General features: G+C 46.5%; 1 protein-coding gene across 2 annotated transcripts in view; it reads left to right on the forward strand.

Annotated features, from left to right (window-relative positions):
* The window catches only part of ASXL2 (ASXL transcriptional regulator 2), a 62203-nt gene extending 46170 nt beyond the window's left edge, over positions 1 to 16033 (forward strand). For both annotated transcript variants that reach the window (XM_037390799.1, XM_037390800.1), the window contains exons 7-9: positions 546 to 651; positions 2421 to 3138; positions 5313 to 16033. In XM_037390799.1, the coding sequence (XP_037246696.1) occupies positions 546 to 651; positions 2421 to 3138; positions 5313 to 7730 (3242 nt within the window). In that variant the 3' untranslated portion in view covers positions 7731 to 16033. The remainder of the gene's footprint in view (positions 1 to 545; positions 652 to 2420; positions 3139 to 5312) is intronic.
* The last annotated feature ends 943 nt before the right edge of the window (positions 16034 to 16976 follow it).

Consider the following 16976-nt stretch of genomic DNA (forward strand, 5'->3'; position numbering starts at 1 on the left):
AATGTGCACTTCAGATGTGTGCGAGGGGCTTTTTGTTTCCCACCTGCCTGTGACAGAATAGCATCCGTTGCCAGAAATATTTACTGTCATTTGTGCTGGACAAGAAGTCTTTGATGTTCTTGCATGCATGTTTCGCCAGAGCCACTCATGACTGTCGTTTCAAGGTGCCATACTGCTTTGCTGTCCGCACAGGCAGTATTTTCCGATTCTTGAGAAAATGGCAGTTGCATAGTACGTGCATACACTTGTGTATAGATTTGTATTCATTTAGTGTTATTTTGCGTAAAGCATCTATTGGCAGCCAGAGTGGATGCTGACAGGGAAGGGCATGAAGCTGTTGCCCGTCCAGTGCAAGGAGCAGGCAGCAGAGAAACACTTGGCAACTCAGGAGAAATGATGAAGTACCACAGTACTACAGTGTCACAAGCTGCGGGGGGGACTTCTGAGATAGCGCTCTTACCTGCAGGCGCAAAGGCTCCTGTGCTTATCCTGATTCCTTTTATCCATAGCATTTTTTTGAAGTTATCTTCTGTTGCATTTTGCAGGTGAGTTTACACCAGAAATGCAGCTAAGAATACGGCAAGAAATAGAAAAGGAGAAGAAGGTTGAGCTGTGGAAGGAACATTTTTTTGAGAGCTACTATGGTCAGAGGTAAGATGCTCAACTGTCTCTTTTTATGCTTGCATCGCCTGTCCAGATGCACCTGTTGCTGCATTTGTAGCATGCTGTCCAGTAACAAACACTGGCTTTCATTAGTCCTGACACCTGAAAAAGGTCTCCAGCTTCATCTAGCTGCCACAGAGCTGAGGAAATGCCTGAGCAGTCTAGGTCAGAAGTGATGCATTTGCTGTCAAGATTTTTAATGCTTTAACCAACATAGTGCTGTGTTCCTTAGGTGAGGGTGTCCTTTGGATTTTACTTCTTAGTTTTTCCCCACTCCTTGCTATGATACTTTGAGACACTCCCCTCTTACAGCTGGTTCTTTTAGTGTCAGGTTTCTGGAGACCCCTGGGTATGTGGTGGTTGAACATGCTCTACTTTGCAGTAAGTCACCTGCTATGTAAGATCTTCTGTATTTCCCTAGGTCTTCAGTCAGACATGTATTTGATTAAACTCCCATGTCTGCCAGTTTTTTATTAAAGTGTTTCTTTTTGCTTGAAGATTTTCCCATCCTTGGGGGCTACGCAGAGGATTCAGGTTTCTGTGCGAGTAACTATAGTAAGAAACGTGAAAACCCACAGACGCACACAAATAACTAAAAAGGAATTTCTTATCCTGCGTTGTGACAGCTTTTATGCTTGTCCTTGAACCATCAGCCAGTTTTCCCCCCGTTCACCTATGATGTTTTAACCCTCGAGAGCATTTGGATTATTGGAAGCCCTACTTCTGTCATCCCATGGTCTGATAGTTTGGGGTTTCGTGGGTGAGTAGGAGGCTGTTGCATGTGCACGTCCGTATGGCAGGTTGCAGTACTAGGTAAAGGAATACACCAGGCTGAGAATGTGCGTGATCTAGTGGCATTGGCAAAGAGCTTTACTTGTCTAACTCACCCAGTTCTCTTGGTGTTGAAAACTGGAGTGTAAACAGGCATGGAGCTCTGCGCTGGGAGATAAAAGGCGATGGCCGTATTCTTGAAGCTCTAGGGGGACAGCGAAGCAGGATAGCAGGGAGGTGTGCATAATAGCGGGACTTCAGTTCTCTTTAGCTCCTAAGAACTCGTCAGGTAGAAATCAATCCCATAGATTCATCAGGCTGGCTTCATCAGACTTTATGGGTTGATGGTTGGGGAAAAAAATCCAAATTTGATACTTCATTAATGAGGGATGAATGAAGTTATTCTGAAATCAGACATCACTCTGAGAATTAGATTCCCAGCTTGTGCATTTCTTTCACAAATAAAGGTTCATGAATAATACAGGGAAATACTCCCAGCACCAACACTGGTTCTAAACTAAGGGCACGTCAGTGGTTTTGGCACTAGCCACATTCCTTTGGAAAAATTGTGGGACGCTTCTCCGTGTCCCTTTCTGCAAATGTCACCATATGAACTGAAGCCAGATGCAGGCTGTGTGGGGTTGTTCGCATGCAGCAGAGATAAGTCTGTGGTGGCTAACAAAAGGAATATTTACTGTTGGCCAAATTCATTTGATCTGCAGCCTGGAAAATTGATACCTGGGTAGTGGAGCAGATCTAACATGTTCCGTGTACTTCATTTAGTTGGTTTTAAACTTCGCTGTTAAGTTTTGTTTCATGTGGAAGTACTAACAGTACGGAAGGTTTTCAAAGATCAGAGCATAGAATTAGGTGCGAGATGTATTTATTTAGGGTATGGTGCGTAGAGAATCGTCTCGTTTTTTGTAAGGATAGTATGCTTTTTGCAAGAATGTTTTGCAAAACAAAAATTCTGTTTTTATTGATAGTTCTGGACTAAGTCCTGAAGAGTCCAAGAGGCTGACAGCAAACACCAGCCCTGCTGAGACAGAGACTGAAAATCCAGCAGCTGAACAGCCAAAATGCACGCCAGCCTCTCTGGCACCGCTCAAAGAGGAGATTACTTCTCCGTTAGAGTCTAAAGCACAAGCAGCCCAGGAAGCACCAGCGATGAGAAAAGGAGGAGAGGAAAGAAGAGAGGACATGCAGCCAAAACCAGCCAAACCCGCAGAGGCCTCTCTTTCCCCAGATGGTTGTGCAGTGAAACCTAGTGACTGTTCCCTCCCTACGAAAGAGAGAGTCCAAGGAGAACCCGTTCAAGAGAAACCACCAACTGCTGCTAGTCAAAAGCCAGGTGAAGAGAGAAAGCACGCTGCGTCAAAGGAAGTGCTGGGGAAGGAGACTGTCAGTACCTCAGCTTTGGCCCCAAGTAAACCAAAGAGCCCCGAAGCAGGTGAAGTACTAGCAAGCCTGAAGAGTCCAGCGATGACTTCAGACACACCAGAAAAGAAGTCCCCTGTAAATGAAGAAATGGAAATCGGTGTTGAAGCCCATAAGAGGAAGTCAGAGTGTCACGAAGAAGCTCTAACCACTCCTGAGAAAAAGCCACGCATCATGGAGAACTGTCAGCACCACCAGGCATTTCAAAGCCAGCCGCAGTCCTTTCCTGCAACGGGGACACCGGTGCCACGGGTACCGCCACTCAAGGTAAGGAGAAACAAAGGCAGACCCACAGAGCAGCCTTACGTGGGTCAGTTCAGCTGGTGGCTCTCACAGAAATGCTTTGTCAGTTCTGTTCTAATTATGTACGTCAATTATGTTACCTGCTTATTATAGGACGGAAATATTTGATCCAAAAATGTAAAAGCTCAGCTGTTTGCTAAAGGGAATCTACTGGCTGGTTTAATCAGTGTAACCTCAGTTACGTATCTTTCATGCACATGCATCTGTTGAAAGATCTCTTGGGGCAGAACCTCAAAGAATTGTGCAAAAGCTGGAGACAGAGTGTAACAGGGAAAACTGTGGTTCTCGTTGGAAACCAGGGAGAGCTGCAGAGGAACTGCAAGACCATAATAACAAGGCAAGCTGTGGCCCAGGAGCACACAGAACTTTGCAGATGTGTGAGTATCCCTAGCGGTACAGCAACTGGTCCAGAAAGAATGCTCTCAGCAGCTTCCTCTGTCGTATCAAGTCCAGAAATGAAATTATTTACCTGTGTTTAAAAACAGACCATCTAGAAATAATGCAGTTATAATTTGTACCAGCTGAATGCAGTGTGGGGGCAGAGCAGGTAGCAAGGAGAGACCGTTGCAGGGAACATCTCTGTTCCAAAAGCCTTTTAGCTGCTGAGACTTACATAGGAAAGGGAACAGGCAATCAGCCACCACTAGGTAGGGCAGATGGAGAGGAAAAGCAGGAAAGAAATGTTCCAGACTTTGGTCTGGACAACGCAGTCCTCTTGCCTTTGAGATCCAGGTGACAGGGTGGTGCACCTACTGCTAAACTTCCAGGAAATACCCCCTTGGTAAGTGACAAACGCTCTGGATCCAGATATCCAATACTCTGTCAGAAAACAATTCCAGCGTTGCACATGTACTGATAACACCAATTCTTTCTTCTGTGGCGTTACCCTCGGTAGCAGACAGTAAATGGATGATCCAGCACAGAGAATTTTTTTACAGTCATGTGTGACTGTAGGAGTAAACAAGTTTGGTTTCTTTAGAATAGGGCCTGTGCTGCTTCTACCAGAATTTGCTCTGAATGAAGTTCAGCTCCATGGCCTGGGGCCTTAGGCAGAAGTTGTAAATGGAAGACTGCTTAATTACTGTATTTCTGTGTGTCCTAAGAATTCTAGTCTCCCATTACGATTCTTTTTTACTAGGAAGCATTCAAACACAAAAATTTAAAAATGGTTCATTATTCTAACCATGTTAATAAGTATAGCATGAAGGTAAGAAAGCGTTAATAAAAAAAATTTGTTAGTGACACAGTATTGGGGGAAAACTGTCAATAAAAGAGATTTGAAATATCATACAGGAAGAATGGTTGACCTTCCAGTGTAATAAAAGTGGGATTTAATTTAATAACAGTGAATTGAAGGGTGATTGCAAGTAGTTTCCCCTGTAAGGTAGAAGACATGTCATTCCTCGGGTAAGAAAGAAGTGGAGAACCTATTAATCAGATGAGTGGGAGTCAGTGAGGTATTGCAGATACATGAAAACAAATGTAACCTTAAAATACGTTCCCTCAAATCTTTGTGATGGAGACAGCAAAGAACTAACATGAGTGCACTTTCTCATCACTTACAGTAGAAAGAACAAACTTTGAGAAAGTAAACTGGAATAATGAGGGGAGTGGAGAACATATTTTAGAAGAAAGGACTAAAGTAGTTTGATTTTCATCTACAGATACACAGTAGCAGGATTGTTGTTGCTTTGCTAGAGACACTGAGGAGTCAAGTGTGGGTACACAGGGTAGAATAGCAATGCAAAACCAAGCAGGATGTCGATGCAAAGCTTTATAAGGATATAAATTAAATATAAATCAAGTATGAAACTTAGAATAAGGCACGATAGGTGATGAGTTCTGGAACAACCTTACGTTTCTTTCTGAGGGAGCTTGACAGGTTTTTGAGTAACGGTGTCTGATGTACCAGTCTGCAACTGCAAGGGATGAGCTTCCAGTCTGAGTTACTAAGGTTGTAATAGATTTAAAACAGGTGCGTCGGATGCATGTCTTTATCTTGAGGGAGGGAGAGAAGGGATTGCTCCAAAGGGCGACAACTGTTTCTCCAAGACTAAACTGTGCACTCTCACATTCTTAAATACGTGGGTTAAATGTTCCCGGTATCTCATTTGTGCTTTTCTCCTCCTCTGTTTCAGATCCCTGTTTCCAGAATCTCCCCAATGCCATTTCCTGCGGGCCAGGTCTCTCCCAGGGCACGCTTCCCAATCTCGCTCACCAGTCCGGGAAGAACAGGGGCCAGAACCTTGGCAGACATCAAGGCAAAAGCCCAGCAAGCCAAGGCTCAGAGGGCAGCGGCCGCTGCTGCCGCCACCGCTGCTGCTGCCGCCGCCTCGACAGGGGGGGCTGTCCCAGGGCCTGGGCCTGGCGGTGGTGGGGGCCCACCAGCCGGTGGAGGAGAGAAGAGTAACGCAGCCGCAAGCGGAACCAACGAAACTGGAATTCGAGGAAATGCACTGGAACTGGCAGGAACTGGAAGCGGGGGAAGTTCGAGAAGGTTTCTTCCCCATTGTCCAGGGACCCGTACCCAAATGGAGACCCAGGCCACGGACCAGGCATCACCTCACAATCCTTCTAGAGCACAACTACAGCAAACTCCCACACCACAGCCCAGAGCTCCAGCCAGCCATACCGGCAGCAGCTCCTCCTCCTCAGCGGTATCAGCACTAGAGAAAATCAGCAGAATAAAACAGAGCTCCCCCTGTATGACTGTAAATCAGGTTTCAGGCTCCCCATATGCTGGCGGCAGTGACACACAAGAGAAAGCACCTTCTGCTCCGGCGGGTCCCAGCCAGGCCGGCGGGACACCAGCTGTCAGGGACGGAAGCCTCTGCGTCACTGCGTCCGTGGCAGATACCAACACAAACGTAAGTAAGGTAGCACCTGCGGCCTTAGGAGGGACCAGGTTAGATGTGTGTAAAAGCAAATCTCCGTCCCCTCTGATGTCTTCGCTAACATCCACGAGCTCGGAAGCCCAGGCTGGAGGTGTGGTCACATCTCCGACATCAGCCTCACCCTCTCACGCTTCGTCAGTAGCATCCAGCCTTAAAACTCACACAAGTTCAAGCTCAAGCGGGGCCATCCCAAAACCAAGCTCCAGTATTCCTGCTAACAACCCTTTGGTCACCCAACTTCTTCAAGGCAAGAACGTGCCTCTAGAGCAAATCCTGCCGAAGCCTCTCACCAAAGCAGAGATGAAAACGGTCACATTAGCTCCTCACGAAGAAAAAGGGGCAGCAGCAGCATCCAGCGCTACAAGTGTAGCGGGGAACAGCGCTGGAGCAGAGGGTGGTGAGAGACAATCGAGTTTACCCACACAACAGCTTGGGAAGATCTTTTGCCAGAACCGGCCTCTGCCTCACGTTCCAAGGACCTTTCCGGTGCCCTCGGGAAAGGACCACAGTCTTGACCAGCACCAGTGCCACGAGGCGCTCAGCAAAACAACCCAAGAGCAGATCCTTCAGACTCTTATCAAGAGGGTCCAGAGGCAGAATTTGTTACCAGTCCTTCAGCCTTCACAACTGAACCTTGCTCACTCGGGTTTCCAGGTAGAAAACAGCTCTGCCAGCCAGAGATTTATGCTGGGTTTCGTGGGCAGAAGGACGTCCAAGCCTGCTATGTCTGGTCATTACCTGCTCAACATTTCCACCTATGGTCGCGGTTCAGAGAGTTTTAGGAGAGGCTTCTCCTTGAACCCTGAAAACCGCTTGTGTCTGAACAGTCCTGCTGAGGCTCCAAAAGCAGAATTTGGGGAATGTGAGGAGACAGCTGGCCACGGCAGCAGCAGTGATGAAGGAGATGCAGATGAGAGTACTGGTGATGAACGTGAACATATCAGCGTTAAAGAGGAGCCCCAGGCGTCACAGGCTTCTGGTCAGTGTGAGAAAGAACAGGTATCCCGTAACATAAATTCTTCGGATTACAGCACCCTTGCTAAAGGGGGTGTAAAGGCAGAAGCAGCCATGTTTCAGCAAGCAGCAGTCGACAAGGAGAACGTTCAGGCACTTGATGGAGCTGTGCTAGCACGAGATGTTATCCAAGCCGCTCAAGAGCAAATGGCACATGCCATGAGGGGGAAAATGCACAGCAATCCGGAGCTTTTCAGCACTGCTGTACCGTCCTCAGACTCTGCGCAGCAGCAGCCTCCGCTGCTTTCTCCTTCGCACCCTCCCAAACTATCTGGCAATGCTGCAGCACAGCTCATCGGGCCCAGTTACAGCGGCACAATAAATGTCTCCACTTCCCCGGATGTGAACCAAGGGTCTCTTATGACTGGGCTGTCTGAATGCAAGCAGTTGTCCAGCAGCATGGGGAACGTCATGTCCTTCTCTGTGACTGTAACCACCATTCCCACCAGCCAAGCTGTGAACTCTGGCAACCACAGTCAGACCATCCCCGTTCAAGCCTTCGCTGAAGACAACGGCATGGAGGATTCCCCTTCCAAATGTTACTGCAGGTTGAAAGCCATGATCATGTGCAAGGGCTGCGGTGCCTTCTGCCATGACGATTGCATTGGCCCCTCTAAGCTCTGTGTCTCCTGCCTCGTTGTGCGGTAACCGGGACGGGAAGTGGGGAAGAGGATGGCTTGGTTTTGGTTTTGCTTTCGAAAGTACGTTGGGAAGAAACAGGAAACTTACTGCCTTGCACAAGAGACACGTTACTGAATCAGGAATACAGAGTAGAGTTCTTCTTTCATTAAAGAAAGAGCACCTTCTTGTACAGTGAGTCTAAATTGAGCTCAACTACGTGAATTGTGACAAGAGTTTGCACTTAAGGAATTATGTAAATATGTCACATTATTTTGTTTAAAAATATTTTTTCAGTCTTTTAGGAGATAGTGTTTGACTTGTACTGCAGTTTCATTAACCCCAGCCTGCTATCCAGCATGTTTGCTGAGCTCTGCTCTAGATGGGGGAACGAACCCCTGGCAAAATCTTAGCCTGTTGCTGGTCTTCTCTCGACAGCGAGAAGAACTGGGTAATTGAGAAGCTAAACGTTTGTACTGACTGATCACAGAGCGCTGAAGCAGGAAGCCCTGAATGGGCTCACTTTGTTGCTCTAAATTTTAGTTCAAATTTTTCAGAATTGGAAGGCGTTAACTTTGTGCCAGCCTTTCAAGTAATTGCCTTTCACAGCGACCTGGCTGTTCCCAGAAGGCATACTGGGTTGTGCAATATTGGCTGGTGTTTCTGATTCGCATATCCTCTCCTCTTCAAGGAGTCAGTTGCAGTAACCTTGTTTTAAGGAAGGTAGTGTCTTGATTTGCTACTGGTAAATACTGAAAAAAGCAACTGTACTAACAATAGGATTCAAGAATTTAAATCACTAAAGCAACTCAGTAACTGTGATTGTCCCAGGAACCATTTAAAGCAGAGATCACAAATATGTGCTGAACTGCATTTCATTTCTGGACTGTCAGGACTCGGCAGAAATCTGCTTTCTTAGGCATTTTGAGTGAGCTGGAAGGCACCATCCCAGGCAAGAACCATCAGCTGTTAACGGCACGCGATGCAAGTGAAGTGCACTCGGCGTCACCCTCGGTCCTGCTGTTTTCTGGGAAGCTTACTGTGCTCATTCAAACCTCCTCGATAGTCAAACGTCTCTAATTTCTATAGAAGATTTTATATTTAGCTAAGTATAGGGACAGAAAAAACAAGTGTCTTGTTGGGCCTCACCGTTAGCCCACTGTGGGTGTCTCTTTGTGTTTTTAAAATACCAAATCAGGCTTGACCCAGCTTGGCTTTTGCTCAGTTGAGGTCCAGGGTTGCGTTGGGGCTGGGGAAGGCTGGGGGGGGGGCAGGGGCTGCACCGCACTCCTCGTACTGACTGTGGGACACAGCTAGTGATGCTCACCCTCGCTTCCAGTGTTCCCAATTTCATTCCCTTTGATTAATTGAAATGAAAGCGGTTGCAAAATGGTACTCTGTTCTCAACAAGAACTGATGACAGGCTGGCTAATGAAGCACACGCCCATCTGCAGTTTGATGTATCGCAACATGTCTGCATCACGCTGAGGGTCTGTATGTTACTTCCCTTCCGAAACACAGAGCATCAGGTTCACTAATCATGTCCAGTCCCATGTTGTCGCTGTTCGGGGCGGGTGGGGGCCATACTGCATCTTGGTCGGGTAGCAGATCTATGTATCTTTTTGATGGAAAAGCACTAATTCACTTTTAATCCAAAGGCCTTTTTAAGATGAAGCAATATTAGCAAAATAGGTGGGACAGCTGTTTTGCAAGCTGGGGTCCTCAGCCTTTCTTTTGTCTCTCCATTTGGTTCTGCTGATGCTTTCCCCTTTCCCTTCTCCCTCGCCCAGGAACCTGGCATGCTGTTGGGAAAGATCAGAAATAACTGCGGGTGAAGCAGTGTGATTTTCCACGGAGCAGGTGGTGATTTACTTGGTGACCATACAGAAAAGAGGGTTGCAGAGTTAATCGGGTCGTAGCAGACATGTTTCCTTCCCTGTGCAGCAGAGCATGGCATCCTCCAAATCAGGAGTAGCGGCTGTGAGTTAGCAAGAACTGCAGTGCGTTTTGGTCACTGGTTTTTGCTCATCTTAAATTCACTGGGGAGCAGTGACCCCTGCTTTCTAATTCCGCATCTCTGTGCAGACATCCAGTGGTGAAGAGGATTTAAGTACCCGAAATACAGTCCACTTTTTAAATCTAAAACTAGAATCACACACACCCCCCCAAATTACACAAAAATTACTCTCGTGTGCGTACTGCCCCTGCGTTGGCGGTGGTTGTAGCCCATGAAACACCCCACCGGTCTGTGCGTGTTCCCACTGCTGCCTGCATGCACGCGCACGCCGAGGGGCAGAGCAGCAGGCATAGGGCTGGCTTCTTCTGTTGCAACCCCCGACACTGTGACGGGGATAATCTCATTTCCTGCGTTGACTCGTACACCGGCGCTGGAGCAGACAGCAGTCACTGCCTGCTGCCAGCTCTTGCTCTTCAGTAAGAGGAATTTCTGCCATTTTCTTCAATCTTGCGATGCAATGTGAAATGGTTTCTAGCTGCGTGCCCTGGGGAGGCCGGTACTGAGAGCAGGGTCTGTCTGCTCCTTAGTAACTCGGGCCTTGTCTAGACATGAAAGAAGTTACCACAGCACAGCAGTTGCAGTCCTCAGTCAGGCGCATTCATTCCTGTCTAAGACAGATCCCCCGGCATAATCCAATTTAAAGATTGTTGCTAGTCACAAATTAAACTGAAAAAGTCATTCCTGCCTCAAATAAGCGCAAAGAGGTTTTGCTGGCATAATTGGATCAATTCTGTCCACACCTTTTATCAGTGTAATTTTTCTAGGCCAACAAGGCAGCTTAAGAGGGGGAAGGGGAAGATGAGGGAGCAGCAGGCTGTGATGTGCTGGCTTGCTCCTGGCGCTCAGGGGCTTTTCAACCTGTGACGGGTGCTGTGTGGAAGGGCTCTTCCATTGCTCCTCACAGTGTTCTCTAAACAGCTGCTGGCCCTGGCTGCGGTTCGAGCTTGTTCCTCCCTTCAGATCTTACGAGTGTCCCCTGTAGCACGTGGGTCCGGGTCTCAGTGCCACAGACACCTCTAGGGAGTCTCCTCTGGAAGCACAAGAAGCTGCCGTTTCCCGAGCAATCCTGCGGGAAATGTGCCTGCTTGGCCTTTGCCACCCCGAGTCGGGACATACAGTGACCAGAGAAGATCTCGGTGGCTTCAGGCTTGTATTGGACAGTGCAGGTATCTTGTGTGATGACCTGGAAGTTTACAACCTGTTCAGTGCCTTAGTTACAGTTTAACAGATCAGCACTTTTCTTGGGCTACTTTTATTCTATTTCTTTTTAAGAAAATAAATTCTTTTAACTGCATGTCTTTGATTTGAACATACGCTATGAGCTACCAGGTGCAACTTGATGGAACGGTCTCCACAAGCTTGCAAGAGGGCATTAAGTAGTTAGGAAATCATTAGAAATAATGGGGCTCGGTGTAATAGTCACTGTAAGTACAGGTTGACGGAAAACCTTGAAAGTTTTGCATGTTTTACAGTGCTGGTTATTGAATAATGTATTTTACAAGGGGGAAATCCTGCAGCCTATATAGGAGTGTTCCTTATGTGGGGTCAGTCTCCACTCTTCCCATCATCTGGCCTTCCTGCTGTTCCTTCCAGCAAGATAATAAACCTGCCTTCACAGTGGCTTTATAAAATAAAAGCGACGTCGTGACATAGTTTAAAGCATTAGACTTCGGTTCCCCCAGGTATTAATTTAATAGCACCACAGTAAATTCTGTCATAAAAAAAAATCTGAGACAAAATGTTTTCAAAGCCTAACGTCAAGCTATGTTTGTGGCAGAAAAGCAACTTGAGTAAGGCAAGACACTCAAATTTAAATTTTCCTTTTCTGGCCACATCCATGTCCTGCGGTGTGAGAACTAGAAATACAGACCAATTAATGGTTTAACTTTCTAATGCAAAAAACCGCGTGTACAAGTTGTTGCAACAGAGGAGTTAACGCAGCCCAGTAAAGGAGTTCAGGTTTTGAGATAGATTGGTGGCACAGGGAAGGAATTTTGCATGAAATTTTAAGTGCCCCTTCTTGAAAGGAAAGACCAAGATGCCGGACAGTGATGCTGGTCAGTGGAGTTGTATCTTTTTATCTGGTGGTAAGAAATAGCGGACAGGGCAGCAAGTTCCTGGTGAGGTCACTGACAGCCAGGAGGTGTCCTCAGGTTGGTCCTTGTGGTGGGTGGCAGTGGCTGCTGCAGAGGCAGCACAGACCATCCCGGGCCGGTTCCTCCCGCTGTGCACGCAGGGGTGGATTGGGAGTGGAACTTGGGCTTCTCCCCGCGGGGGAGGCTGGGGGGGGCAGGGGTGGTGGTGGAAGGGTGAGCACCGGCGCTGCCCAGGCATCCTCCCACGTCTCGAGGCGGGGGGTTGCCAGTCTTCAGTGCTGTGCAGCAGCGGCGGCAGCATGAGAGGCGGTGGGAGCTCGTGGCCCATGCGAAGGCTGGAGGCAGGGCCGCTGCTCTGGTGGCACTCTGTGCTTGTGTCATCGAGGCACTGTGGCTCGGAAAAAAGACGCAGCCTAGCGGTTTTTCCCACTGAAAGGCCAGCACCGTTCCTCATTGGAAGCGCCGCACGGGGAAACTTTCGTTTGACTTGGGAGTTTTGCTTGGGCTGGGCTGTGCGGAAGCCCCCGCGCCTGGCTTTGCCTCGGTGGCTGTGCTGGTCTCTGGCAGGAGCGGTGGAGGGTGTGCGGCTCCCAGGCGGGGCCGGCCGGGCTGGCGCTGGTTTGAACCACCAAAATCCCGCATCCGAAAGAGGGGGGTGGCTGGAGCGGCGGTAGAAGGCGAAGGGTGGCACGTGCACGCTTGAATTACCTCTGGCGACATCACACATCGGGTGCTGGCGCGGGGAGGGGGGGAAGACCGTTCCCAGGACATGGCTGCTGGTGCACAGCGTGGCGCGGCGTTGAGGAGCAGTCTCCGACCTGCTGCATGCGGAGCAAACCGGGGCGAGCTCCTGGCCCGCACCGGGTCTGTTTGCCCCTGGTATCTCGCAGGGAGAACAGCTGGAGCATTCATTAGGATGACGATATCTGGAATTTTCTTTGTTACCTAGGTTGGGGTTTTTTTAATGCTATACATTTGATATAACTGAAGATCAATTTTAAGAGCTTACAGTAATATATTTTGAGTAATATATATTTTAGTATCTGTAAAAAAAAAAAATTGACAAAGGATGATTTATGAACTAGATAAACAGGGTACTGGGAGTATGCAGTTTCTCAGCAAGGGCAAGAATAGTTTTATTAGGAGGAAGACTGAAAAGATTCAGTTTTATCCATTAATGCAATAAAAATGGGAATTCTTAAAAGAAGAAATCCAATACTGTTTACCACGTGCTTTTCTTGTTTTGACAACAGGCCTGTAAACACAATTTAGAAGATACTAAACCTTTGTCTGTCTTTTGCCTTTTTAAAAGGGACTTAAATTGGAATAGAGGGTATGTACAGAAAAATCAAGTTGACACCATTTTAAAATGTATTTTTACACAAATATAGAAAAAACATATTTTACATAAGAATTTTAAGTATTTGAAATATGTATATATATACTGTATGTACTTCATATATTCTTTATTTTACATTTTCAATGTATTAAAAAGTATTTGAGCTGGTTGGATTTGAGCATGTAATAATGTATTAAAAAAAAAAAAAAGAAAAGAGGGAGGAAGGATGCAAGTACTGCACCACTGCAGTAGCTGCTCTTAGCAACTACAGGGTAGCAGAGGAACAAGTAGTTCAGGAGCAAATTAATTTTGGAAGAGTTTAGCAGTTTTAGATAGAGCATACAGAGCATTTTTCAGTCTTGCATCCTGTTTGTGTTTCCATTAAGACTCGTTCATTTTGCCTCATAACCACCCAAAATAATCTATGGTGAGAAGACAAGAAGTTGAGGTGGATCTTTTATACAAGCAATGCTACCTTTATAGCCAAAGAGACATACTGGTACGGAAGCTACTCAACCAAAACGAAATCAGAAGCTACTCAGTTTTGCTGTGCCACTGAAATTTTAATAAATAGCTTGATTTCTTGTGTGAGCATCTAACAGTGCTTACGGGGAGCTCAAACAATACACCAAAAGTCCAATGATTTCAAGGAAACACTATCAAAGCAGATTTTTTTTTTGTTGGGTTGTTTGGTGGGTTGTTTTTTTTCCCCGCTTTGTAGGAATTTTGGTGAAAATATCACAGTAGAGGATGGTACATCATTGCAGCTATTAGAAACAGAGTGAATTCTCACCAGGAATGGGATCCTAGAGCTGCTCCCCTTGAGCAGCAATTACCCGATACACACACATGGCAAAGGGCAGCCGCAGAGCAGCTCAGACAGCACGAGGGGCACAAACCAGGCGCTCAGCGCTTTCAGGAGTCGGCTGAGATACACGGCGCTGTGTACTGCACACGGTGCATCCACTTCCCATGCCTCCTGCTACTGCTTCATGGAACTGTCTGTTAAAGCAAATGGCAAATACTGCTGCTTCTGTAAATACCTGTTTCTAAAAGTCTAGTTCTGGAGCCCCTGCAATTGCCGGCCCCAGTTCTGCGTGCGTAGAGAGACAATACAAATCTCTGCTGAGAGGAAGGTGGAAATGGCTCCACAGCACAGGAGGCACAGTGCGTCTGTCTCATCCCCTTCTCTATAATGCCCACATCATCTTAGATTAATCTCAGATTACGTTGACGCTATTCCAGATTCCAGTGAGCAATAGCAGGAATCCCATATGTGAATTGGAGACGTTTACAGCACTTCTCTGTTGCTGAGACTTACAGGGAAGGAAACAATGTGGGAAAAAAAGAAGCACTAACAAGTTTTAAAAGTACAAGTCTAAAACCTCAAAAGGCAGGCAACTGATGTTTTTATACCGCTTCAATTATTATTGGAATCTCTTGGAAAAAAACCAAGACATGGCACCCAATGCTTTGTCAAAACTTGCTGTCGACGCAGTGAGAAGGGGGGCTTTCACTTTATAAACAGTTGCACTATAAGAAAGCCCCGTTTTGGGTGTGTGTATATATACAAGGAGTCGGGGTAGGGGGGTGGGGGGCGCTGTGCAGGTGTGTGTGCATGTATATGTAGGTACACACAGCTATATTTTAGTGAAGTGTGCATAGTTAAGACCAGCTTCATCTCAGTCTTCTGGTGACGTTACACCTCGCGAAGTTACCACAGACCTGAGACAGAATGACAGCTTTTGTATTTGCTTTCATATTTAAGATCTATGGGTTAGACAAAGTATACAATAGCAATGTGTTTTGATCTGCTGCACTTTTTTTTAAAAAAAAAAAACATTCCTTATTCCCCTGGTACTGCTGCATCTCCCATTCCTTCCTCTCCCCATTTAAAACTTAAAACCAGTTGGTCTCCTGTACCTTTCAGTTAAGACTTTTCAGATGCTGCACTATAGATTTTATATTGGAAGAGCCGGGCCAAGAGTTGAACCTTCGGAGGCCTCCAGGGTCCTCACCGCCCAGGGCCAGCACCAGGAACGGCAACCGACACACAGCGTAGGCGTGGGAATAAACGCGATGCAGCTACTGCAGCTTACTGCGGGACTGCTCCAAACGGACACAACTGTAACTGTACCATCTGTGCGGATGCTCTTAGCCCACCTGCAGCTGGCAGGGGACAGGCATGACCTTGAACCTCAGGGACAGAGGTGTCACTAACGGTTTTTTTATCTGGTGTCTAGAGGTGTACCAAGGCTGCACCCACAAGCGGCAGACTTTGCTGGATTTACAGCCCCTTCGGGGGCCATAAATCTTCCGTGCGATTGTAAGCCAATCCGCTACCACTGTCCGTCTGCAAAGTCAAGTAAGAAACGTGGCAAGGTTTGTATGGAAAAAAAAAAAAAAAAGGCAAAAAAAAAAAAAAGCAGTTGTCATTCGGTAACTTCTAGGCATTTACAAACAGCACGGGCCAGCTCACACATCAGGGACAAACGCGGTCCGTGGTGCTGCAGCTATGCATTTTGGCAAAGGTTGTTTTGTCAACAAGTTTTTCACTCGTTTTGCTGTATAAGATTCCACCTTAGCTTCTCACCAGCATTAAGAGGGATCTGAGGAGTGCTAAAACCAGCCTCTTTCTAACCTGTCACTTGAAGAGCTGTGTGCCCTTAGGAGGTAGCACTTTTGACAAGCAAAAGCCTGCCCTGTGGCTTGGGTCTTACTGCGGATTCTGTTCCTCTTCCTCTCACTTATTTTTGTCATGTAAAACTACCTGCTTTATAAATGAATGTAAAATACAGTAGTTCTTCAGCACATGGACAAATGTGTATTTTATCTTAATGTTTCCTTTTATGTTAAATAAAAAGCATATGATTTTATGGTCGTTAGTACTGCTAATGTTCATTTTTCAATTATTACCTTTTGTCTTTCAAGGAACCCTGGTAATCAGCAGTGAACTACATTTTTCTGGGTTTATAAGCTGCGGACATCTGGAAAACTTTTTTTGACACATTTCAAGGGGAAAACTGGTTTAATACTAAGCCTTAATAGATACTCTGCGGTTCCCTTAAGCCTCAGTTCTTGGGGTCCTGAAACACTTCAGGAGCATTGAACTGTAGATTTGGGAAAAAGAAATGGGAAGAAAGCTGTATCAAGTGATTGCAACTTGGGATTCAGAGACACAAATCTGTGACCAACATTCTTGATTTCTGTCGGGTAAACTCTGAAGGCACTTCACAACTATAGTAAAATTAGCAGGACTGGGAATGTGTAGGAAGCCTGGGATTTCTTTTCACTGAACACATTAAAAGTATCGACCACCTCTGTTTCAAGTATGGGAAGGTACTGTGACGGGGCTGTGAACCTGCTAGTGTGGATAATCACAGCAGGAGTGTAAGAGTGAACATAAAATGGAGAAGGACAGATCTGCAAGGCAATGTGTGTCCTGCAGAGCAAAGAGCGAATACAGGAAGTCCAGCTGAGTTTGGGTTTGCAACCGTTAGCAAAAAAGTCCCCTGTCCCCCCCCTCCAAATTCCACCACCTCAGACAGCAAAGGACCGTAAAAACAGGAAAAGATAGTGATTAAAGATAGTCTTCAGGCATGGTCCAAAAAATGCCCAAACCAAAAGTAATACTCTTCCTCCACGCTCACTGAGGATGTTACACATACCACTGCGACCGGCTGACAGTTTTTTGAAAGAGCTGACAGAAGAAGCTGTAGTTGAGGGAACACAATTTTATGTTTATCAAGAGAACTCTGGTAACCTGTGCAGCGTAGCTCTACCCGTATTTAATAATAAGAGAAAATTACATCATTCCTGTGCAA

This window comes from Falco rusticolus, chromosome 6, assembly GCF_015220075.1.
Source record: "Falco rusticolus isolate bFalRus1 chromosome 6, bFalRus1.pri, whole genome shotgun sequence".
In the NCBI taxonomy this organism is placed as follows: domain Eukaryota; kingdom Metazoa; phylum Chordata; class Aves; order Falconiformes; family Falconidae; genus Falco; species Falco rusticolus.